Source organism: Lepisma saccharinum, chromosome 8 (genome assembly GCF_977018435.1).
Source record: "Lepisma saccharinum chromosome 8, izLepSacc3.1, whole genome shotgun sequence".
NCBI classification, from domain to species: domain Eukaryota; kingdom Metazoa; phylum Arthropoda; class Insecta; order Zygentoma; family Lepismatidae; genus Lepisma; species Lepisma saccharinum.
This window is the reverse complement of record NC_139236.1, coordinates 46,272,471-46,299,802: the sequence shown is the minus strand read 5'-3', so window position 1 is coordinate 46,299,802 and position 27,332 is coordinate 46,272,471. Positions and strand designations below refer to the sequence as shown.

The 27,332-nt window shown below is 36.7% G+C and overlaps 2 protein-coding genes across 2 annotated transcripts; both read right to left on the bottom strand.

Annotated features, from left to right (window-relative positions):
• Positions 1-4,730: 4,730 nt before the first annotated feature.
• Positions 4,731-9,209, bottom strand: LOC145991754 (cholinesterase-like). Its single transcript, XM_083127807.1, has 4 exons — positions 9,070-9,209; positions 7,220-7,355; positions 6,323-6,449; positions 4,731-4,899 (listed from the first exon to the last, which is right to left on the bottom strand). Exons 1-4 carry the CDS (start codon positions 9,130-9,132, stop codon positions 4,731-4,733), a joined length of 495 nt encoding a protein of 164 aa, XP_082983933.1. The 5' UTR covers positions 9,133-9,209.
• Positions 9,210-9,821: 612 nt separating this feature from the next.
• On the bottom strand, positions 9,822-24,213 carry LOC145991753 (carboxylic ester hydrolase-like). The gene is made up of 8 exons (XM_083127806.1): positions 23,996-24,213; positions 22,013-22,147; positions 21,177-21,324; positions 12,669-12,854; positions 12,357-12,547; positions 11,816-11,990; positions 10,957-11,072; positions 9,822-9,926 (listed from the first exon to the last, which is right to left on the bottom strand). The coding sequence occupies exons 1-8, from the start codon at positions 24,188-24,190 to the stop codon at positions 9,822-9,824; spliced, it is 1,251 nt and encodes a 416-aa protein (XP_082983932.1). The 5' UTR covers positions 24,191-24,213.
• Between the last annotated feature and the right edge of the window lie 3,119 nt (positions 24,214-27,332).

Genomic DNA, 27,332 nt, shown 5'->3' with positions numbered 1-27,332 from the left:
TGACTCCGTTCTGATCGAACTTTATAAGCTCCTCAACAATATCAATACATTGACGAAGGATATCTGTGATGCTTATCACTAAAGATAACGATCGAAAATGGAGACAATTGTATGTCATGCGTAACAGGTGTGGCAGGTCAAGTGATTAGGTAGTTGTTAAGGAATGCTGATAACCTTCAAAATCACGTGTAAATTCAAGTGTTTCTCATAACTTTTCATAATATTGGATACACATTGGAGTCACCAGTGGCGGCGATCAGGGGGGGCAGTTGCCCCCCACTTTTCGCGACTTTTGGTCTCGCACTATGCTAAACCTTATGTACGTACCAATGGAAAGTAAACTGTATTTGCCCCCCCAGTTTTGACATTTGGCCCCCATCTGTTTTGGAACCCAATCGCCGGCACTGAGTTCTATTGCTAGTGTTATTAATTAACAATAATTTTGAAAATCAATGTTGAGGCATTCCATACCACTTCGACCAATTTTCAATTAATTTGTCGCCCCACCATTTTTAAAAATTTTCATAATTTAACCACTTATTTCTACAAATTTCAAGTATTCGAAATCGACATTGAATTTTATTTTCAGGCTTGCGTTTGGATCTGGCAGCCATTTTCAATCAGCGGCGTTTTTAGGCCTTTACGAAAATCGCTATAACTGCTGTTCTATAATTCCAAATGTAATGATTCAAAAGCCATTTTATTCAAAATTAAATGTTCTTTCCTTTTGTTTATTATCATTTTTGCTTCCAGATTAGTAGTTTCCATGGTATACTTCAATAAACCCGATAGAATTTGCTTCATAATTTCTCATCTTTTTTGGCACGAAAATTGTTAAATATATGAGGTGCTTGTCCTTCTTTTTTCTATAAGTTCCCTAGTTTTGAACATTTTAAAAACATCAAACGTCTAACGCTCTGTACAAAAGTCTTTTGTACTTGATACAGAGTCTGATGAAGACCTTGCTAGAAGGTTGAAACGTTACGTTTAGTTTATGTTTTTAATAAAATAAATTACTGCCTTGGTCAGCATATTTATATTTTTTCATAATAATGGAAACAAGGCTTAATGGTGTTACTAATTAAGTTTAATATATTTCTGTTACCGAGTATCATAAATATAATGTCGTTTTTATCCGTAGGCAAAAAAATAATCATGTACATTTCTGGTGGGCCGTTCGACCCTCCCTCCTCACGTCACTCATTGACAGTAATTGTTTAACAATTCTTTGTATCCAGACTGGGCTCTTTCCTCGAAAAAAAGTCATATATCTTCTCTTCTTGCTTACCATACACAGTAGCAACTATTGAGGAAATCTAGAGACTTGTATGTTAACTGCCCCAGTAGTACGTAAAGTAAGAATAGGGGGCGTGAATTACCAGGATAGAAAAATCCGATAGAGAAAAATTTCCAATGAAATACAGAAATGTATGTAGGGACCCAAATAGAAGAATACGAGCTCTCGACTTGAGATATGCTTCGAACTCGAAAAGACATAAATGCAGGAGTTCACTTTCACGGCGCCCCTGAAGCTGAACTCATGTCCACCTAGACACTGGGTGGTTTATAAGTTGAAACCGAATTGTTTCAGATCTATGGTAATTATACTGCAAGATAATGAATATACTGGTATGATGTTTCGTGTTTTTATGAGTTAAACACTTATTCTGTTCGCTCTTTCCCCTTCGCTACACATACACAAAACCACACACATATTTATTGTTTCGACTTTCATTCATATTTTATGAAGAAATCCAAAAATGATTCTCTTCATCGAGTATTATCTGTACAATATTATGGTGTGTAACGGGTGATTCTATCTCAAGACACCGAAATGTCAATCTCCCATCCACGTAGCAGCTGCAACCTGGACTGCATTATACGTACACTATAGCAAGGCTCTTGCGCTAGGACTCTCTCTCTCTCTCTCTCTCTCTCTCTCTCAGGGAGGAAAAAAGGACAGAGAGAGAGAGAGAGAGGGGGGGGAGAGAGAGAGAAGGAGAGAAGGAAAGAAAGAAAGAAAGAAGGAGAGAAAGAAAGAGCATAAATGAAAGAAAGAAGGAGAGAGAGAAAGAAGAGAGAGAGAGAAAGAAGAGAGAGTGAGTGAGAGAGAGAAAGAGGGGAGAGAGAAAGAGAGAGAGAGAGGAAGAGAGAGAGAGAGAGAGACCTCTTTCTTTCCCCCTCCTTTCTCTCTCTCTCTCTCTTTCTTTCTTTCTCTCCTTCTTTCATTCTTTTATGCTCTTTCTTTCTCTCCTTCTCTCTCTCTCTCTTTCTCTCCGTCTCAAGGAAAGAGAGAAAGAAGGAAGAAAGAAAGAAAGAAAGAAAGAAACTTTTTTCTTCTTTCTCTCTTTCCTACTTTCCTTCTTTCTTTACTTGTTTTCTGCTTTCTCTCTTTCTTCCTTCTCTCCTTTCTTCTTTCTCTCTCCTTCTTTCTTTATTTCTAAAGAGAGAGAGACGATCAGTAGCTATCCATGGGGCTTGTGTTTTGGGCTATCCTATATGAGTTTGTGATTGATTCTTCATCTACGTACTTCATCTTGTCACCATTCATCCTCATCATCTGAATTAGCCAAAAGTGGCAGAAACGCGAAGTAAAATAAATCCATTAATTCGTACAATATTATATTTAGATAGCGAATACTATGTTAATGAAATATTCCTCTTTCCTATTAATATACTATTAAAAATCTTTAAAACATCCCTGTGGCATGTTCTTTTTATTTCAGGAACATTGTTAATTAAATTTACAATCTACTAAATGTTAACTTTTTACAGTGTAGGTATTTCTATAACTGTGCAGTGCAAAATTGTGGTTTGCCAATATTCAAGAAACTACAAAATCTTCAAAAGTTTAAAGTTGTAAAGTGAAAACTTAAAAATGCAAAATGTTTCTTTCTGAAAACAATGCCAATCTAAATAGAAATTCAGCATCCCCATTTTATTAATATTAGAACTGCCAATAGGATAAGATTTTGGATGGTTTATTTAGTTAAAATCAACAATGTGCCTTAGCTTCTTGTCATTTCTCATTTACTACCGCATTGTATACACATTCATTTTATTGTGTGTATGTATTAGATAAAGTTATTTTACAGTCTGTTTCAATTATTGGATTAAGAATAACTATGAACATTAATGGCAACGATTAAGGGGGCAATTGCCCTCCCACTTTTTACCACTTTTACCTCCGCACTATGCTAAACCTCATGTACGAAGGAAAGATAACTGTCTTTGCCCCCCCCCGTTTGGGTAGCTTGCCCCCTAGTTTTGGAACCCAATCGCTGCCACTAGATGGATGATATACAAATAAACTGAATCATGGGACAAGCAAAATGAAACATTTTAACCTTTACTAGGATTCGAACGTGGAATCTCTGGTTTCGCATTCTGTTACACTGGCCACTACAGCCCAGAAGCCGGTACTACGTACCCACTTGAATTGAGTAACAATATTCTTGGAAATACGAGGATTATTTTTTAATTGTAGGCCGTTGTGCGCTCACGTTGGCAACACTGCGTGCTTGGCGTTTTCCGCATGTGCGTTAGTTACCAACATGCATTGCACGTAAACAGACGCCATTTGAACTTTGTGAAACGCTTGGTGTGGTTGTGGTGGACATTGGAAGTGGTGAAGGTGATTGAAAATCCCGCCGGGTGTGAGATACGATCAGTGATCAGGTTTTTGACCGCGAAAAATGTGAAAGCGACAGACATTTACCACCAGTTACGTAAGGTGTACGGTGAGAATGTCATTGTTGTCATTTGTGTCCGTCTACACCCCCGAAACAAAACAACATTCCAAGGAATGGCGACACACATCATCCCCCACAAAGGTGAAGTGCAAGCAAGCGACCTCTACAAAGAAACTCATGCTCACCGTCTTCTGGGATAGGTTCGGGGTGCTTCTGATTGAGTTTCTGCCGAATAGACAAACAGTCAATGCAGCCGTGTATTGCAACACTCTCAAGAAACTTCGCCAAGCAATACAGAATAAACGATGAGGAATTCTGTCTTCCGGTATCATGTTGCTGCATGACAACGCACGGCCACACACTGCAGCTCCCACACAGTCGCTCATTGACTCATTTGGCTGGGAGAGGATTGACCACACTCTGTACAGTCTGGATCTCGCCCCTAGCGATTATCACCTATTCCTCCGCTTGAACACTTTAATCGCTGGGAAGCGATTCAACATAGCCAATGAAGTCAAACAGACTGTGACGGATTGGCTGTCTGACCTGGCGGCAGATTTCTTTGATGAGGGTCTACAAAACCTCATCTACCGCTACGACAAGTGTCTCAACAACTATGAGAACTACGTTGAGAAGTAGCTGAATGTACATATAAACAGCCACAGAGGTAATTAAATTTCTTCCTTTGCATGTTTTCGTTCTATTTCAAAACGGCCCCTAATTAAAAAATAAACTTCGTATATCCCTCACATTCGTCAACTAACAAAATCTAATTGATGTTTTCAGATCCATTCACACTGCAAAAAAATTCACACCTAATCAAGGGGTAATGAGAAACATAATATTCTTGACAGATGTGCCAAATTCTACGTATGAGAATTAGCAATAAAAACAAAAGAAATAACTTTTATTTATTGGTCTGTTTAATTATATATATTATATAGAAAAAATTAATATTAACACGTTTTAATAGTAATACGTATTAATATTAATACAAAAGAATTGTAGAAGGTTAAGGATAGGAAGATTTGATCACAGTTAGTTTTGAGGTTGAGGCAGGCCCTCTTGTGAAGCGATTGTAAATTCGTTCTTGAAATCCTCCAGGATGACAAATTCCTTGTCCATTCGAAGGTAGAGTTCATCTTCCGCTGTGTAGGGCGGCCAGTCTGCAACGCCATCCACTGGGTTGTCCACTGCCGTAGGGTCCCTGCAAGACAAGTCTTTAAAACTCCAAAAGCTCCAACAACAATAATTCGTTAGGCTTAAAGGAGGCATTCTCTGATCATGTTAGTGAAGATATTCCTCTAGGGTTAAGTACTACACAGAGAAATCTAAATGCACCAAATGTATTTGATGCCCCAGAAACGGACTGATTGATTGACTAAAGGTAGTATCTTTTGCCATTTCCAAGAATCAGGTTTAGAGTTTGATGCAATTTTCAATTAAGGCCAAAGTGCATTATTTGATGCAAGTAAGTGTTTCTTCCTATTTCGTGCTGCAGATTAAAGTATGAATTAAAGCTATTTAATGCACCATCCTGCACCATGCAACCTGCATCCTGCATAATGCATAATGCACTTAAACATTTGGTCTGAGCTACAGACTTTATGGATTGTTTTGTTTTAGCTGATGAATTTCTGCGAAGGTGAGTTTGGGAGGGGATCCGTAGTTTGTAAGAGCTAATTTTTCCCCTCGCTCTCTCTCTCTCTCTCTCTCTCTCTCTCTCTCTCTCTCTCTCTCTCTCTCTCTCTCTCTCTCTCCCTCTCTCTCTCTCTCTGCTTTTCAGTCTCTGAATGGAAAAACGTGAGAGTGGTTCGTCTTTAATTTTTTCTCCAGATCTCACCTACACAATAACCTGTGAGAACGTCTTCACTTCAGTTCCTGAAGACGAGAGTGACATTACTTATAAATGATCTGTAGAACTCGTTTGGGCGTTAAGCTAAGATAATCATCTTACTTCACTTCCTGAAAATGAGAATGGCGCTACCTCTGAATGTTTTCCGCAACCTGAGAGAACCTCTTCACTTTAGACCCTGAAGATGAGAGTAGAATCAGCTCTCGAAAGTTCGGAATCTTCTTCAGGAACTCATTTGGCCGATAATCCAAGAGAGACTCTTCACTTCAGCCTCCAAACATGAGTGATGTCAACTTTTAAAAGCAAGAGATCTACAAAACTAACCCGCTGTGTTTCAGACTGAAGTATCAAAAACTTACGTTCTCACAAGGGTACAGATATATGTACTGTTCTCTTCGAGCATAGTTTCTCAAAGTCTCTCTCAAGGGTTGTTTCCGAACAACCACATTGGCATTTGACTCGTTACTACAACTAATGGTAGATGGTGCTCGATTTATCTGTTCTTATTTCTACAATTTTCCTACTGGAAAGTTACATGTACATAATGAAATCTTTTGCAAAGCTTCAGAATTCATTAGAATTTTAGAACAATGTTTACACCGACAACAATATATCGTATGAAACTACCATGACATTGTACAAAAAGCAAATCCCTAGTAAAATCATAGAACATTGCTGATATGATTAAATAAAAAGATTGAGAAATGTTAAGTTGGCAAAAATAACTTGACATCTAATGGCACTTTTACCAATACGAAACGTTATCGAAACTTACCCATACATTGCAAAGTTTGCAAAAAGCTTGACGATCTTTTGTGAAAGTAGTTCTCCTTCGTCATCAAGAACTTCTCCCCTCTCGTCTCTGGGATACAAATATTTCAGTTCAGCAGAATGATCAACACCTGGAAACACAGAAACTACCCTGAAGGAAACTTAATTCTTTCCTTGCCAGTGTAAATTGCAAAGCATACGCTGGCCAGTTCTGAAACAAAATCGTAGTTAATTGAAAATCAATTTTAAGCCAGACAATAATGTTACTCCACGTTTATTGCCATGGATTTATATCCATTATTGATTAACTTTGTGGTATTGTAATGAAATATGGGTAGCGTGTTCATTTTCAAACTCTTAATGGATGCACATAGTGGTTAGGATCCTACATTAAACTGTAGGTAAAGTCCCAATTAGCTTTTCAGTGCATAAAATTGGTAACATAAAACAAACCTCGAACTAAAAACAAAAACTCTTAAATAAGGAACTCGTATCATGTTAATAAACAAGATGTTAGCTTGTTAAGCGATATCTGTAACAAGCCTCCGATATATAGGTATATATATACACGTATATATTTACACATATACATAATTATATTGTAATTAATATTTGATAAGCATATTTTTGAAGCAGATGTTTTTTACATTAAATAATGAAGCAACTCTATACATTCAAGAATCCATGTGTTATTTTGTAAGTAAATTTCCACGTTACTGTCTACATGCCCCTGCTTTCGGTCACCGGTGCAAACCTTCTGCATTCTTCAACATGAATCTTTAGAACTTCATAGACTGTTTCAGGCTCTCGGTATTAATAACATTGCACTAATAACGTCTACTAATAGCGTAGCATCGTATTTTCATGCTACCATGTACACATGTAATATGTGAATCCTTACCTGCAATATTGTACTTGTTAGGCCATGAGTATTGCGGCTGATAATAGTTGAAAGCGTACCAGTAGGTCTTCTCGTATCTCGAGTTGATTTGCATTGCTCTGTACGTTGGTCCTCTCATGAAGGTCAGGCTCATAAACTGTCGAAATAAATATATTGATGTTTAGTACGATTCCCATGTGAGAGACTAAAGGGTTTAGCTAATGCGTATGTGAGTGTGTTTGGGGGTGGGGCGGGGAATTAAAATCAGAAGTCTCCAGATTCCTCATGATGTTAGTTTTAGCTTGTTTTTGGTCTAACTTAAAAATCATTGCATTAAATGTGATTCAGAGGCTTGCTATTTTTAATTTATATCTAATAATATACTAATAACAGAGACTTATAATATTCGCAGATTAATAATAGTAGTTCACAGCATTAAGTAAAATAAATGCACAACTTTCATCGTCATGGCATGATTTTTTTACTTCACTTCAATGAATCTGGCTTTGGAAAAATCGTGTTCCTCATTTCAGTTTCTTTCTAGCAGCTACTCGAGTTAGAATATCGGTAAATTTCTCGTATCGTACAAACGAATTTCTTCAAATTTACAGGAGAAATTACTTACCGAATGCAGTTTCCTTATACTTGTGGAAGTTTGGGGAAGTGTTTTCTCGCATCGTTCATTGAATTTTGAAAGTAAATCATCTATTTTTCGATATAAATGTGTGACCGATGCACGAAAGCTCTTGCATTCATTTGCTTCCAGGTGGATGTAGCCTGTGTGTGATGATGTAATCCCGGTCAATCCCGGTCAGTGTTTCCAAACACGTATTTTTGTAACTGAAGAAGGTCCGTTTCCGCAAATGGTTTGTGGGGCTATGTGTCAATGGTTCCTGGGGCTATGTGTCAATGGTTCGTGGATCTATGCGAGAATGGTGTGTGGGGCTACACATATTTTTTTCTAAACCAATATTTAACTGTTGTAACCTAAACGTGACCATACCTAACCTAACCTTACCGGAAATGGTTCGTGGGGCTATGCGTCATTGGTTTGTGGGGCTACGTAGGTATTTGTGGGTACAGTGGGGTGGAAACACTGCATGCCGAGTACGGTAGTGAAACTGTGACCGCCATTTTGCGTGTTACCGAAGGCAAAAAGAAAAGAAGAAAACTTACTCGATATGTCGCAAATAGAGCTTATTTCCGTGAAATAAGCGAAATGCCACCTTCAGCAATGTTTCTCAATGCAGAATACGTAAGTACGAATATCTAATATAAATGAACTAGCAAATTTCAGCCGTTTGTCCGATACGAGAAATTTACCAGAATATCTGCCTGGGCATGGATGTTCTTTGTGCGTGTTCCTTCATCAATTCCATCATATCATCACTCATCCTCATCTTCGCGATTAGCCAAAGGTGGAAGAGAAGCGAAGCAAAATAAACCAAATTAATCAATCTATCCATCTTTAGCATCTACCAAGAAGAAATTTCTGTAGGTGTGTCTGTCAGCAACATTGAGTGAACACAAAATATAAAACCTCACACGAAAGTTTCAAATTTCTATTTAGTTTATTTTGAGATATTTTGTAGCAACTAATTTCCATTTTCTTTTTTTACTGTGAGTTCAATTTCCTTACTATACGTTGAAGAACCTAATCCAGAACTGCTCCTTTGTGCCAAATTGTTAGGAATTCTAGCCTGCGTCACAAAAGTGTCGAACGCCCATCTTTCTTCTTGACCATCTACAAAGCACCCACCGACGGTATTGAACCTTACCTTTAAATCTATTCAGCTTTCACTTTCTTTTTTAATTCTTTTGATTTCTCTCTATTTCTATTTATATCACGAACTTTTTCCTTTGAAACTTACGTCAACAATGCCAGGGATGAGATCTTCAAAATTCTCCATGCTTGTGTTGCCAAAATACTTCATTTGAATAGCATCTACAAGTACATGACCAGGATCTGGTATACCTACAAAATTTTTAAAAATATATTTTAGTAATTCCACGACGGACCAGACATACGAGTTGGTATCCAGAATTTTTCAGACTGGTTCTGCCACTTAGCAGAAGTTCCAGTAACGCAATGCAACAGTAGATAGTAGTACTACTGTATCTTGGGAATAAGTATACAAGACTTTACGCAGTTGGATGAACGTGCTGATTATTTATGTTATTTTATTTGGAGTCAATTTGGAGCGGTTGATCGGAGAAAGGGACAGCCTGTGTGCATCACATTTTGTGCAAATCTCGGGAAAAACCACGACGGACACACTGGCAATGATTGCACAAGTTTTCGGAGAAGAAAGAATGAGCCGTACACGAGTGTTCGAATGACATACTCGGGCTTCCCTGATGGCGAAGTGGTACGCGTATCGTTGTCGCCTTGTAATCAAGGGGTCCCTGATTCGATTTCCGGTGGAGGCACATAGTGATTGGCATCCTACTTTAAAGTGTAGGTCCGGTCCTGATTATTCTTTATGTGCATAAAGCGGACATAAAACACCAACTCCATCAATTCATCAATCAATCGAATGGTATACTCAGTTAATGGCCAGTCAGACAGTCTTTGAAGATGACGAACACGCAGAAAGGTCCGTCAGCTGCACAATGTCCAACATTATTGCCTATGTTCAACTGCTCGTTCCTCAGGATCGACTTCGAACCACTCACCATCTTGCTGACGAGATGGGGAATGGTTTTGAGACATGCCAACGGAATCTGACTGATTAATTTGGTATGCATTGTGTCAGCATCAAATATGTGACAAGATCATGACAGCTAATCAGGAATAGCAGCACGTTGACGTCTGCAAGGAACTTCATCAGGTTGCTCACCAAGACTCAACAAGCGAGTCAGGTGAAGAACAAATTTCAATATACTTATCATTCTCTTTGACCTAAAGGGGATTTTGCACAAAGAATTCTTCTCAGCAGGCCAGCCATTTCCAACTGTGCGAGGACTTCGCTCCGAACTTATGGCGGCTAAATAACTGACTTTTGCATTACGACAGCACGATGTCTCACACTTCCTTGTCCATCAGGGATTCTTTGACCAAAAATAACATGATTGTCGTCTCACATACACCCTACTCGCCTAACTTTTCTCTCGGTGATTTTTTTTTCTGTTCCCGGCTGGATCCAGTTAAAACCTCGACAGTTTGACACTATTAAGATGATGGAAGCAGAAACGCAGGGAATTCTGGATGCCCTTACAGAAAACGACTTCTAGGATGCATTTTCAACTGGCAAAGTCGACCGGTGTGTACAAGTTCGAGGATGATAGCGACCAAAGGGACCAATGTGTTTTTTCGACCAGATGGTAGCACTAGTCCATAAAATTTTGTACGTCACCTCGTACTAAAATAATTCATGTGGTCAATTCAAGAACGCTTCTTAAAGCAACCATCTGTGTTTCTTTCCTTCAGCTATGTAAACAGATTTCAGATCACTAGGTTGTCTGGTCGTGGAGGCACACACTGGTTCGGATTCCACTTTAAACTGTAGGTCCAGTCCCGATTAGCCTTATTGTGCATAAAGTGGACTTAAAACACCAAATCAAACAACGAGGTTGTCTGGACAATGTGCTTCAGACAAAGTCTGAAAGTTGAATAATGCCTTGTCTTTCATGTATTGTAAATAAGTTTTGAATGTTTTAGGAACATTTAGAAAATAATTTAACATTAACAATGCCATAACGTAACATAAATAATTTCAATTCTCCATCTTTGAAATATTGAAATTAATCTTATGTACCAGTGGAAAATATATAACTTTACCATTTTGTCTTAACAAAGCTTCTACTAATCTGTCTTCCCTCAAATCAACATCCGTGGTGAAGTTGTTGGGTTCCAAGTAGATGCTTACGTACCCTGAAGAAAGACAAATGGAATATAAGTTTGACATTTTTACACTGACTGAAGTTGTCACGAATGTTCTAATATAGTTATTGTAATATAAGCTATGTCCAATAGTCAATACTTTGCTAAGACAGATGATCTGATATAATTATAGCAGCAAGTGAAATAATTAGTGTAGGGTTTATCTTTCTAAACACGTACATGAATCTATTTTAATAAATAGCAAATCAACTACGTAGTTTGAAAGTAATATCTAAATTTTCTTTCATAATAGAATTGAATTCCCATTGTTTTGTTCGTAATGTATTCACAAGTTGGGAATATTACCTTTCTTTACATTTCGATTTCACTAGAACACTTTGGAATATTCGTGAAAAATATGTTTTAATACAAATTTCAATACTTTAAAGTATATTTTTCTGTCATGTTTTTTTTTTTAAGTTTATATTTTTAACTTTGAACACTAGCAGCCTGTATTCTGGTTATCTAACAAGAATTTCAAGATTTAGATTATGCTTAAGCAAAAAAATAAAGAACCAAAGTTAGAGTGAAGTTATGTTACTTATAAATACATTTAAAAGAAAGCAAGCTTTATAAATGAGCTCAAATGCGCATATACATCAATGACTCATTCAAGGAAAATTCTTACAGCAATTTTTTTAAATGAACATTCTTGTTGAAGCTTCCTTTTTTCATTGCAAATAAAGGGTAGGTCTATAACAATCATCAAAATCATTTCGACTGTGTAATATTACCTAGGAAAGATCCAAGTGCTTCATTCTTTGTCGTCCCTGACATCATAGGGACCTCGTAGTATCTTCCTGTCTCGTATAATTCAACGGGGTCTTCTTCCAAAAACCTGATGTCTCCAGCCTTTTGGATCACTACAGGTCCAGCCGAAGACTTTTTGCCCAAGCGACTTTGTTCATTCTGAAATGGCAAAGCTCAAAAGTTCCAGTTTATCAGAAATTGTACATGATTATTGTGTATTATGTTAGAAAATATATTCAACCGTAAATGGAATCCATAAATATTTTTGCACGGCCTGCTGCGTTAGAATAAAGATGCAAATTCCATTTTGGCTTAAATCAAGTAATGATATTAGAAAAAAAGAAGCAATTACATATTGGCTTGAATCAAGTAATGATGCAAATCGAAAAGGACAGTTGCCAACTGCTCCTGTTCCTCGAAATGATATTAGATGAGATAACGGTATCAGACGTACTTGCAATACAAATTTTTGCTTAGCGAGGTATAGAATTGCATATTCACTGGAAATTCAACAGCAGAACCTACCTGGTATTGACCCAGTGCCGAAACAAGATCTGCAGCAGGCGCTGAGCGGAAGCAATTGGCAACGATAGTAAGATTATCAAGGGAACATCCAAGAATTTCTGCGATTTCAAGGGCGGTTACTTCAGGATTCTTTGCCACCACTCCAGTGCCGAGAATTGAACCACTTTCAAGTATGGCTTGCTGGTAGAGATCTGTCGAAAGCGACACAATTTTTATTTTATTAGAGAACATTGAAGATCACAGGACAATGATGAACATAACTTATTGGAAACTTGACTTTAAAAATTGTTGTAATCATCTGCCCATACTCACTTGCTGACAAAGGGCTGACAAGATGAAAGTGGACACTCCAGGCGCCTGCACTCTGACCCCAGAGGGTGACGCGGTTGGGATCTCCACCAAAGATCCTGATGTTGTTCTGAACCCACTGCATCGCCTTCAGTTGGTCCAGCATTCCAGCGTTCCCAGGGATATCGTCTGTTTGCAGAGAAAGACTACCTGCAGAGATAATACAGTTATCAGAAAATAATTTATCAAAGAACATTTTATTTATAGTGAAATTTTTATTTGATTTAAGAACTGAATAATGTTGTTACACATTACGCCTTGGGGTTTCGATTTTCAATCATTTGCTGTAAAAATTGCATGATTTGAGAATTTAGATATCATCGCATGTTGATATCTATTATTAGAGGAAGTTCCAATGCTGGAAGAAATAAATGTTTTCATCTTGTATCGTCATCACATATTTTATAACATCTTCTTAGATTGTCGTATGGTGGTGAAACATTTACATTAAGAGTTGTAAGGAGTTGAACACTGAAAGATAGAAGAGAAGACAGGAGAAACTTACTTACGTATACTTGATATCACTTTAACAAATAGAATCCCCAAATTATCATTACGGTTAAAACATAAAACATTTAAACATATAAAAATATTCAAAGGGTGATGTCACCTATTGGCCTAGTTGGTTGTATGATAGTCACAATATCGGCATGGGTGATCCTCTGTGCGTTCTCTTCATCAATTCAATCCAATCACCATTCATCTCTATTGTCATCTTAGCCAAAAGAGGAACAAAACGACGGCAGGTGAGAAAATGCTGCAAACTACAAGGATTGTGGTTGGTCATGTGACTAGCACAATAGTTACAATGTTGTGTTATGTTGAGTTATGATGAGTTTGTAATGTGAATTTATGAACGTACGTGTTGTGTTATGTTGAGTTATGATGAGTTTGTAATGTGAATTTATGAACGTACGTGTTCAAAATGAAACAAATGACTATCGAATATAGTAAACAGTTTGTAAAAAGTTATGTACCATATCTAAGTTATGAATACAAGAAATATTAATATTGGAATCTAGTTTTATGTTGATAAAAATGTGTAGGTTTCAATAATTAGGCGACCCAGTTTCCAGGATTCGAATTAGTAAGTGTTTAGCTATACGTTTTCTTAATAATATTGTTAAATAATGACAGATAAAGGGAAAAGATCAACACGAAAAGGACACACGATTGATGAAAGCTTGATTTCTAGCAATGAGGAAATCAATATTGAAAATTTGGGTTGTTGTAAGGATCCAGATAAGAAGGCTAAGTGTATAACTTGTAGCAAACGTGGAAAGTTATATCACTATAAATGTCTACAGTTAGCAGCGTTACATTCCAGTAATTCTGATACATTTGAACAGTACTTGTGCGTTGTATGCGATCCGATGTTTGGCCAGCATGGGGCTGAACACAATAAAGATACTAATTTTAATGCATTATTGGAGACAATAATTCATAAAATGAATGACGTTCGGTTGCAGTTTACAGAAAGTCAAGAGCAGATGAAACAGCAGCTTACAGACAGCCAAGCACAGATGAAACAGCAGCTCACAGACAGCCAAGCGCAGATGAAACAGCAGCTTACAGACAGCCAAGCGCAGATAAAACAGGAGCTTACAGACAGCCAAGCGCAGATGAAGCAGCTCACAGACCAAGCGCAGATGAAACAGCAGCTTACAGACAGCCAAGCGCAGATGAAACAGCAGCTTACAGACAGCCAAGCGCAGATGAAGCAGCTTACAGACAGCCAAGCGCAGATGAAACAGCAGCTCACAGACAGCCAAGCGCAGATGAAACAGCAGCTTACAGACAGCCAAGCGCAGATGAAACAACAGCTTACAGACAGCCAAGAGCATATGAAACAGCAACTCACTGATCAAATGAAAAAGTTTTCTGAAAGTCAGGAGTTAATAACAGCGACTCTTTCAGAAAGTTTCAATCAGTCTCTTGTTACGTTTCGCGCTGAACTCCGAGAAGAAATAAAACAGGTGGCTGATGCTTGCAAAATAAATACTAACGCCCTTAAAAATGAGGTTAAAGAGAAATTAAGTGGTGTGCAGTCTAATATAGAATCACTTATTGCAAAGACTTCTTCTCATCAGGAACATCTCGTCGAACTAACGTCACAAGCGGAAGAACAAGCCTGCAATATAAGTGCTGTTAAAATTACACTAAATGAACAACAAGTATCTATTTCTCGCTTAGAAGATGAGATTGGTGTAATTAAAACTAAAATAGGGCACATTAGTAGTACAAAAGTGTTAGCTCCTGAGAATGATAATGCACCAACCGTTGATAAAATATCTGATGTGTCTGAAGCCAATCAAGTCGATGTCAATTCTCAAACTGCACAAATTACTCCAATAACAGCTTTAACTAGAAACCATATTAAGAGAAAGAAGAAATTTGTTTCTTTTAAAGGCAAAAATACAAACGCAACTTCATCCGATACAGATGTAACAGATTTTGGGAGTGAAGATTCGAATACTACGCATGTAAAGCAAATGTACAAGGGCAAGAGAACGAAGAGAAGCAGATTAGTTAGGGAGCGTTATCAGCCCATCAATAATGCTAATTGTAAAAAGTGTTCAAGTAGTTCTTTCACTAATTCATATGTTACACGAGATTTATGTGGTTGTGATAATTCGTTACAAGGGCAATTTAACACCGGTTCTGTTCACAACTCGCCTGACAATTGCACTAGCAATGTCCATGCTTGTTTCCCGGACTGTTCAACAAATGCTACGACTACGGATTCTATTAACTGTAGCATTCATACCAATTCCTGCCCATTAACAGTTTGCAGAAATAGTTGTGTGTTAGACAATAATTCTGAACGAATTAATGCTACATATAATCGCGGCAGAGGTTTTGGTACTGCCAGAAGTAATGTACACTTCATAAGTCCGAATAATCAGGATAGCACAGTAGTAACTACAGTACCGTTTGACCCAATGACACCTCGTCTTCAGAATTCGATGACTTCGTTGAATAACCGTCCTCCACAAGCAATAGTAACTGGCTGTAATGAGACTATGCAACGCATATTAAAAGTGAGTGACTTGAACCTACTCCCAAACAAAGTCATAGAGACTATATTGATCAGTTAGTTTCAACATTCAATCTAATGGGAGTTCCGGAGGAATACAGGCTGAATAGTATGTATAAGTGTTTTTACGGCAAGGCTTTGTTATGGTATAATTCTCATAAGAAGAGATTTTCATGTTTTCAGGATTTCGTAGGAAAGTTTTTGGATCACTATGCTTCTGAACAAGTAGTACAAGCACAATTGGCAGCTCTACGAACAAGAAAATATGATCCTAATGTTGATGAAAACTTAGCTACTTTTGCATTGAAACTCTATTCTGCCTATTCAAATTTGGAAGAAGACCCATCTGAATCTGATATGATTCAGTTAGTGTTGCGACAAATACCGAGAAATGTGTCAGAATATGTGTCATGTCATGACATACCAAGTATGGACAGACTGATATCTATTTTAGACAGAATTGATTTGGTTCATTCGGGAAAAAACAAATCTTTTAGAGTTCCAGAGGACCAGGAAGAATTTATGAGAAGAAATAAGACAACCAAATTTCTGAACAACAAATCCAAACAATCATTCAATGTTGGACAAGTTTCTGTCAAAACGCAAGATTTTCGTAAGACCAGAAATTTTACATCTTCCCAAAATACCGAACCTACAACAATTGGTGGTGCAAGTAGATTTTCGAGCAACGTTCAGCAATCAAATCCATTCTCAAATCAACAGATCCAAAATACTTTACGAAGGGATGAAGGCTTTTCATCTCCGAATAGTGTTCAACAAAATACATAAAGTGGTTATAACAAACGTCCAGTAAGGAACCAACGTGGTAGATGTAATTGGAACACAGTACGAAGCAACACTGAACAATCTAAACAACAATCTCAACCTTCTTTAGCTGAACCGTGGTTAAGGCCTTCGCAGAGTATGCAGGTGAATCCATCTGTACCTTTACCCCACTGGAATGCAAATAATTTAAATTCCATGGTGCAATATCCTACTCAACCGTGGATATTCTCTCCCTGGACTACACCATTTACTTCTTGCAGTACTACAGTAACTCAGCCAAGTATATATCCAGCGAATAACTCTTTATGTTATGGTAATAATTCCAATTTGTTACCACAACCCGGGACTAGCAGTAACGTGACCCAAAGTCAAGTACCTTCGAGTAGTGGAGTGTGCAATTTAACAGGAACGACTGCTAATACAAGTGAACACTCATCCTTAAACATGTAAGGCAGAGTAATGAGCTCCGGTTCCTCTGTCCAGTTAATTACAAGGAGCATATTCATCACTATACTCCAAAATCAATTGAAGATAATCTCAATTTTCAGAGCAACACATCTATTTTTCCTAACCATTCGGAAAAGGAAGTTCTTACTATAAACTTTGTACTCGATTGGTATGAAGCTGAACCAGAATGGGTAATGGACGATGACGGTGTTCTTGTTTCAAACAGAAGAGTTATTGTGTTGCCAGGTCAAATTTGTGATTTAACCATGAACTGTATTATTGATTGTGGGAGTCAAGCAAATTTAATGGATTATGCAACTTGGTTAAAATTGAAAACTATTATTCCTACTGCTAGATTAGATTCAGTGGATAATGTTAAATTATTTTCTTTTGCTGGTGACAAAAGATTTAGAGTTATTGGTTCTAAGAATATGAGTTTAATAATAGCTTCAGAGCACTTTCATATAGAGTTATATGTTATTAAGCAGTTACATGCCGAAGTAATATTAGGATTGCCATTTCTTTGGCGCTTCGGAGCAATAATTGATTTCAAGAAGCAAAATATCACATTATCAAGTGATAAGGGAGTTCAATCTAATTATGTTTTAGAAACGACTGACACATTCCCTACCTGTTCTCTTCAAAGTAACTTTGTAACATTTGCTAAGAATTCTGAGGAAGAAGAGGATGAAAACTACTTAGCATCGGAAACCGATCTTAAAGCTTCTTTAGCTGATAATAGTTTGTTGATTGCTACTGATGAAATGTATGATTTATTTTTTAAGTTATTGTTAAGTTTCAGAACATTGTTTTCTGATAAACCAAGGCAAGCTAAAGTAGAGCCTTACGAGATTAAATTAAATACAACAGAAACAATTGTGGCTCCCATATATCCTATACCTATAGCTCGAAGAGATGATTTGGAGAAGGAACTCACTAAATGGAAGTCTTGGGGAGTCATTCAAGAATCGGCTTCACCTTATTTAAATCCGCTACATATAGTACCAAAAGCTGGTGGACAGTGGCGGCCAGTGGTTGATTTTCGTCGTTTAAATAAACATGTGATATCTCCTCTAGTTCGTGTGGAACCGATTAATGAACTACTTCAGAGATTCCAAGGAGCTACAGTGTTTTCAACCTTGGATTTATCGTCGGGTTATTTCCAAATTCCACTTACAGAGTGCTCTTACAAGTATACAGCATTTTCATACAGAGGCCGACAGTACGTTTTTAAATTCTTGCCGTTTGGCATAACGTCAGCAGTATCTGTTTTTGTGAAAAGAATGAATCAGATTTTTAATCCATCTACAAGTTCGTTCCTAATCTGTTACATAGATGATCTTCTTATATTTTCACCTGATTTGTCTTCTCATTATGAGCAATTGAAATATGTGCTAGAGACACTTCATAACGTAAATATGTCTGTAAAATTGTCTAAGTGCAGATTCATTAGGACTGAAATTAAATTTCTAGGACATATAATATCTGGCACCGAAATAAAAGTAGATCCAGAGAGCAATAAGGCAATCTCCGAATTTCCAGTTCCAAAATGTAAGAAGGATGTTCGTCGTTTTCTGGGTTTGGCTAACTGGAGGAGAAAATTTGTGCGAAATTTTGCAACTGCTGCAGCTCCTTTGTATCAATTACTGAAAGGAAACTCAAACTGGTGCTGGACGGAAGATCATCAGCAGTCCTTTAATAACCTAAATAAATTAATCTTATCATCTTCATCATTAGGACAACCTGATTTTAATAAGGAATTCTGTATTAATGTAGATGGTTCTAAGATCGGCGTAGGAGCAGTACTTTGGCAACCGGATGAAGATGGAAATGTAAATGTCATTCAGTATGTCAGTCGCACTTTGAAGGGAGTTGAAACCACGTACAGTACACATGAAATAGAATGCCTTGCTATTCTTTATGCCGTGGAAAAGTTTACAGTGTATATTACTGGAAGACATTTTACAATCTACAGTGACCACAAATCGTTGTGCTGGCTTGAATCAGTAAGGACACTGAACCCTAGGTTGAACCGATGGGCACTTAAGCTACAATCATACAACTTTACAATCGAACATGTATCTGGTTCTCAAAATCCAGTTGCTGATACGTTAAGTCGTTATCCAATTAGTAAATCACCAGTAACTTCGATTAAAGAAATGTACGTAAATCACGTAATCTCTGATATAGAACCCAATTTCTGGCGAAGTGCACAAGAGAAAGATCTGCTTTGTTCGTCCTTAAGAAGAAAATTGGAGTCTGAAGAAGTAAATCTGATAATTAAAAGGAAGTATTCCGTTCATGATGGCATACTATTTTTCAAACCTTATGTAGATGATGATTGGAAGATAATAGTTCCTAGTGCTTTAATTGGAGATGTTTTGTATAAACAGCATGATTTAAAGGGACATTTCGGCTATTTTAAAATTTACGATTTTTGTAAAAGGTTTTATTATTGGCCTAAAATGCGTAAAAGTATTAAGGACTATTTAAGAAACTGTCTTTCATGTGCAAGGGATAAGCAATGCACCTTTAAAATTTCAAAGGAAGAATTACATGTGTATTCAACCAAACCTCACTACTTACTTTCAGCCGACTTAATTGGTCCATTACCTTTGTCTAAAGGTTTCCAACATATATTAGTAATTGTAGATGTAATGAGTAAATTTGTGATGGTTTATTGTCTTCGACGTGCAACCTCAAAGGAAATAATTAACAAATTTGGAATTTACTTTAATCATTACCCAAAGTGTAAGGTAATTCTCACCGACAATGGTTCGCAATTTAAGTCAACTGAATTTAAAAGTTATTTGGATTCTGTGAGTGTTAAACATGTGTTAACTTCACCATATGCACCTTTTGCCAATCCTGTCGAACGTTACAATAAAGAGCTGCTGAGACTATTGAGAATGTTTTGTAAGTATAACCATAAACTTTGGTTTAATTATGTGAATATTGTCGTTCATCTATTGAATAATTCAAAATCGGAAACAACCGGTTTCACACCATCTGAACTTTTTATGCATGTTGATTATCACGATGAAATAATAGACAAAATAAGTTGGCCAGATGACTTGAAACATTTACCCTGGAAGACAAAGTGTATAATGGCTGAAGCAAATATAAAACAGAAAAACCAAAAGATTAAAAGGGATTTTAATGAACATAAGCATCGGATAAAATCTGGTGACCTGGTTCTTGTTAGAAACCATCTTAAAAGCAAAGCTATTAGTGATAGCATTCATAAATTTTTCAGCTTGTATGTTGGTCCTTATCAAGTCAAGGAAGTTAAGAATAACCAAGAACATTTAATATCATTGTCGACGCCAGCAAAGGAACAAAAGCAGAACTTAACAAATCTTAAACTTTTTAATTGTACAGATGAAAAGAGAAGAGAGCTATTGAAAGCAAAAAATGAGTAACCCAAATGATTCTTGTGTATAATGTTGTATTTATTTTCTGTTCTCAATGAAATATTTGTGTATATTTATGAAAGTCATAAATTTTGCTTCCTTGTATGAAGAGAATATGACAAAGAAAATTGCCTAAATTATGTATGAATGGCATGCTTGAACGCAAATAGTGTATTGCGTTAGTGTTTGTAGAAAGCACTGCGTAATCGTGCCCCTTTTATTGTAAATTTTCTTCTTGTTCGACAATTTAATGTATATTGATAATTGTCTCACGCAAAAAATTTTTCCTAAGAGAGGGGATTATATTGTGACTAGCACAATAGTTACAATGTTGTGTTATGTTGAGTTATGATGAGTTTGTAATGTGAATTTATGAACGTACGTGTTGTGTTATGTTGAGTTATGATGAGTTTGTAATGTGAATTTATGAACGTACGTGTTCAAAATGAAACAAATGACTATCGAATATAGTAAACAGTTTGTAAAAAGTTATGTACCATATCTAAGTTATGAATACAAGAAATATTAATATTGGAATCTAGTTTATGTTGATAAAAATGTGTAGGTTTCAGTCACAAAGCAGGGAGAGTTGATCTGAAACCTGAAAAAATGGAAATTAGAGCTAAGATGGAAGAATAAGACCGCATATGTAATCAAATATCCGAGATTTGCAATGGTTGGAGATACATTGGTGAATGGTGAAAGCTTATAAGTTTTCTGGAACAGTATTACTCCAAATTTTAGCAAATCCTATGTACCTCTTATGAATTAAAATGAAATATACTTCACCTAGAAGTCCAAGACGATACTGGATGCTCACAAGCACAATCTCTTCATCCATGAAGAAATCTGGCTTCATTTCCGTCCTGCTGGATCCCGCGGTGAAGCCGCCTCCATGGATAAACAGCACAACGGGATAGCTTGCGTCATCAGAAATCTATAGAGATTATACAAGTTGTAAATGCGGCTGTGGCATTAATTTTTTCAATGTTTTTGAAAACTTTACCTATTAATTATTTTGCATTTCTGAAATCCTTTTTTTATCTGTTGGAGAAGAACGTTGTTATTTAGGAAATTCAGGAAAGTAAAAGTACTACACAAAAAAAATGATAAGCAGTATCGTGAGGGGAAGAATAATTATGGTTGATAGTAATGGTCTGAAAAAAAAAATGCTTACCTCAGTGAATGGGAAATGCAATATTTTTTTTTAATTAAAGGATAGAACACACTTACTTCTATTTTACGTCTAGGATATGTCAGCATTCTATTTAGAATTGAGTATTTTTAAGGCACAAAGTACTAATAGAATGGGATACCAGTATATACACCCTACAATTGGCCTTATATTCTATGCACCTTAGGAAATTCTTTATTTGAGGCAGGTACGTTACGAAACGAGAAAAAATTTTAAGACAAGTAATGATGGGCATAGTGCTTTGTTTCTGTATTTGAACATTTCGAGGGTTCAAGCCCCATAACCCGCTCCTTAAATTCTCCATTGGTATCTACTAACTTGAATAACAACCCAAGAAATCGTTTTTTCATTGATCTTCAAATGATATTGTTTGCTATTCGTTGTAGCTGAAGTTCTATACAAGATTCTAAATTCAAAAATATATTCTTACCTGATGCGTGTAAACATCCAGGGTTAAGCAATCCTCTACGTCACCTTCTACGTCATCCATTCCACTCTGAGGGCATCTTCTTCCTTCCTCGGTTACATCCAGAACATCTTCCCAAGGATCAAGATCCACGGGGGGCTACGTGAAAGGCAACCAACATATAAATGAGAATCATACTTCCATTATTAACGTGCCAATTTTATTGTTTACCCAATTAGGACGGGAAGAGTTTCATTGTGTCTTTTGTGAATGTGCTACCATAATCAAACAGTTATCATATTATATCCAACATGCTGCAGTCTTCCTCGACAACCCTCGGACAATATATAAACAAAATGCTTTCACTTGTGCATGTTATGTGTCCGATGGTATGGAGCCTCTCAACGGCTGATTATGTGATTTATTAAGGCTGTTTCAGTTAAAGACTTTTAAAGCAAGTCTCATTACTTTTCTGTCATACCTCGTATTAAATGTGACGGCTACAATTCTCTTCCCCTTTCCGATAGAAAGATTCCTTCCTCACCGCTACTCTACATTTTTCTGGTGTTATCATGAAACATGGTCGACTTCGATCTGAAGTTGTAATGGAGAATTAACACCGAAGCGACAGGCGGCACGGGTCGCTTGAAGATTACACCAATCGAACACAGGCTTTGTACGGCCTGTCATGCGGCTACGGTGTGAAACGTTGATTGACTCATTCCCAAACGCAGGGGTGCCTATCCCCCCCCCCAAGGCCAATGGCGCAATCCCCCTTAAAATCCTGTCATACGTCCCCTCCAAATTCACGCACTTAAACCATATAGTAATCCCCACAAAGTAAAGTTCAGGACGATATATAATACTATTGCTCTTTCAAAGAACTCACCCCCCCCCCCCTCCGTTTACTTGGGGAAAATATAATTATTTTAGTGACCCATAACAATAGTTAGGTGGATTTTATCTTTAGTGCAAATTTAACTTGTTAAAGTAAAATTTTTCTGTGACGTGAAATTAGAAATGCGGATTCGATATATTTTTGTTCCAAATGATGCATCTGCTTTAAATTAAACAGTATACCAACACTAAGCATTAAGTGATGTTATTAATGAACATCGAGAAGATCGCTTATGTCTTGCAATGCACTTATACGTAGTATAAAACTCCACATTCACCTCAGCAAAGCGCCAAAGAAATACTCATTCTTGCAACACACAATTGCGAGCGAAGCGATCAAGAAAATTTTTATATCCATCTCTTTGCAGGTTTTTAATTTAATGGGGTGTCAATACTTTCTTAGGATCCCGAGATAATTATTTAGTCTTTTCCAGCTTCTCTTTTGGCACGATCGGGGTCTAAACGTCAATAAATACAGTCTTCAAATTTAAAGTTCGAACTCTCTCTCCACTACAGAAATTCCATCACAACCTAAGATTTAACACTTCATCAAAAACTTCCTATCTCCCCCTTTAAATATAATACTCAATCCAACCACCATAATTTCCAAGCCAATTTTAGACTTACTGTTGATATTGAGGAGTGGTGGAGATTACCTCCTCAAAAAAAATTAATTCTCAGTTTCCACACAAGATTTTAGCAACAGTCTAAGACAATAGTAATGCCCAAAAATTGGATACCCCCTCAATGTAATGCACAATCCCCCTCTAACTAAAATACCCGCCTAATCAATGTCCTAGAGTTGGATACTGCCCCCCCCCCCCAACGTCTAAGTGTAAAATAAGGCCTAATATTTTCTAGGTGTATATTTCTCTCACACCCCCCCCCCCTCTTTCCCTTCGATAACACCCTTAAACACTTTATTTTCTTCATGTAATAGATTAAATATGGTGCATTTAAGGTGTAAACTTTTTACATATATTTTGGAAAAATATATAAATGTTGAACTTTATATTAATTGAAGGGAACCCCCCTCCCAAAAAAAAATTCGATACAACAGTCATGCCGTTGCTTGTAAAGACAGATTATTTTGAAAGTATTCGTACTCACCAAAAATCTTCTTTCTCCGCTCGGTGGTTTTGCGTACGGTACACCAAGGAAGGCGAAGATTGTTCTATTCCCTCTTGTCACTGCTGTTCCCCCTCTGAGCGTCCCTAATCCAGGAAGCTCAACAATGGGCGATTCTTGAGCAATTGTAGCCACTATTGTAACCAATGATACCAACCAAAAGAGTCGAGAATTCATAGCGCCAATTCACAATCTGCGTGTAAAAAGGTGACTCCGTTCTGATCGAACTTTATAAGCTCCTCAACAATATCAATACATTGACGAAGGATATCTGTGATGCTTATCATTAAAGATAACGATCGAAAATGGAGACAATTGTATGTCATGCGTAACAGGTGTGGCAGGTCAAGTGATTAGGTAGTTGTTAAGGAATGCTGATAACCTTCAAAATCACGTGTAAATTCAAGTGTTTCTCATAACTTTTCATAATATTGGATACACTTATATTAAGTCACCAGTGGCGGTGATCAGGGGGGGCAGTTGCCCCCCACTTTTCGCGACTTTTGGTCACGCACTATGCTAAACCTTATGTACGTACCAATGGAAAGTAAACTGTATTTGCCCCCCTAGTTTTGACATTTGGCCCCCATCTGTTTTGGAACCCAATCGCCGCCACTGAGTTCTATTGCTAGTGTTATTAATTAACAATAATTTTGAAAATCAATGTTGAGGCATTCCATACTACTTCGACCAATTTTCAATTAATTTGTCGCCCCACCATTTTTAAAAATTTTCATAATTTAACCACTTATTTCTACATATTTCAAGTATTCGAAATCGACATTGAATTTTATTTTCAGGCTTGCGTTTGGATCTGGCAGCCATTTTCAATCAGCGGCGTTTTTAGGCCTTTACGAAAATCGCTATAACTGCTGTTCTATAATTCCAAATGTAATGATTCAAAAGCCATTTTCTTCAAAATTAAATGTTCTTTCCTTTTGTTTATTATCATTTTTGCTTCCAGATTAGTAGTTTCCATGGTATACTTCAATAAACCCGATAGAATTTGCTTCATAATTTCTCATCTTTTTTGGCACGAAAATTGTTAAATATATGAGGTGCTTGTCCTCCTTTTTTCTATAAGTTCCCTAGTTTTGAACATTTTAAAAACATCAAACGTCTAACGCTCTGTATCCGCAAATGAGGGACGGAGGAAAAATCTGGAATTTCCATCACAGTGAAATCTCTTGAGGTTCAACATAATATTAAAATTTGGTGAAGGTGTGTTTCCGAATAACAAAAATATTAAGATTAAATTTACCCAAAAATAGTCCCTTGGCAACACTATATAAAGCACGTGCGGAACTGGGAAATGAAGAAATTGCAATATACATTTGAAATGTAGACTTATTAAAAATGTATATTAAATATGAAACTATGTATTAACATTAATTTGAAAACTTCAGTTTCTAATACAGGTTATTGGTGATTATGTTACAAGGATGGGCAAACATGGAGTAATTATTCTCATGATTAATGAATAATATTTCCAGGTTTGAGCCTCTGTCTAAGAATGGTATGAAATTTTGAGTGACCAGTCATAAATTTCCTCTAATCATTACTCATATAATCGTATAATAATAAAAATATAGTAAACATAAAAATAATAAAACTAAAAAATCGAAAATATTTTTAAAATGCAGTAGAGGATCAGAATTACAAAGGAACGAGAATGTATAAGTATGTATTTTACTTTTCAACTGTATAAATTAAACGTGACCAGGATAAATGATGAAATGGGCGATAGACTAAGCACAAAGCAATACCCCCAGAGAAGTTTTAGTCAGGAAGAATATGTTGTGTGACTTGTCGCATAATCATATAATCTTTCGAATTCGGAAAATTCTCCTATAGATAGGGTGACCATACGTACCGTTTTGACCTGGACAGTCCCGTTTCAGAGGCCTGTCCCGACCGTCTCGTTGATGTTATTAAAAAATCACTATTTATCCCGTTTTAAAAAAGTGTAGGAGTTAGCTTGAAAATCAAGTCTAAATTTGAGACATTTCATTCTAAAAAAAATGTTGATGCAGTTTTTAAACTAGCGTCATGGTAAAACAGCTGAACAGCGTTTCAAACACTTCATAAAGGATAAAAATGTTTCATTGTCATCGAAAACGTTCTAGCAGACAGTACTTCACTGTTAGCTTGCGTCGTGTGTTGTATTGTTTTGTGTGTTCCGTTAGGCTATTAGTAGAGCAGTGAATTAGCATGGTCTACAAGCCCTACATGTAGTTCCAGTGCAGTCATGGAAAAATGCTGTTTTCAAGAAGAAAGGTTGTTTTGATAAATGCTTGAGTGTAGGACTAACATCAAAGGTTAATCGGAAGAGGACAGAAACACTATGTAAGCCATACCGAGATTAAAGTAATTACCTTTTTATTTCATTCATGTGTTTGATGTATCATTCGCACGATCCATACTTTACTGAATAATAATAATAATAATATAATTAGGTCTAACCGATTTTTAAGGAGGGGGTGGTAAACTGACCTATTTGGGAAGTCCCGTTTTCGGGCAAAAATATTACGGTCACCCTATTCATGGAACGCTGTTTATTTTTTGTATTAATCAATATAATATGAAAACATCAATGTCTAACCTACTTTGTATTTAAAACAGTAATTTGAAAACTAATTAGTTTGTCGTTTCTGTTGACTTGATAAAATACTAATTAAGTTATGAAAAAATATAAATATGCTGACCAAGGCAGTAATTTATTTTATTAAAAACATAAACTAAACGTAACGTTTCAACCTTCTAGCAGAAGACCTTGCTAGAAGGTTGAAACGTTACGTTTAGTTTATGTTTTTAATAAAATAAATTACTGCCTTGGTCAGCATATTTATATTTTTTCATAATAATGGAAACAAGGCTTAATGGTGTTACTAATTAAGTTTAATATATTTCTGTTACCGAGTATCATAAATATAATGTCGTTTTTATCCATAGGCAAAAAAATAATCATGTACATTTCTGGTGGGCCGTTCGACCCTCCCTCCTCACTTCACTCATTGACAGTAATTGTTTAACAATTCTTTGTATCCCGACTGGGCTCTTTCCTCGAAAAAAAGTCATATATCTTCTCTTCTTGCTTACCATACACAGTAGCAACTATTGAGGAAATCTAGAGACTTGTATGTTAACTGCCCCAGTAGTACGTAAAGTAAGAATAGGGGGCGTGAATTACCAGGATAGAAAAATCCGATAGAGAAAAATTTCCAATGAAATACAGAAATGTATGTAGGGACCCAAATAGAAGAATACGAGCTCTCGACTTGAGATATGCTTCGAACTCGAAAAGACATAAATGCAGGAG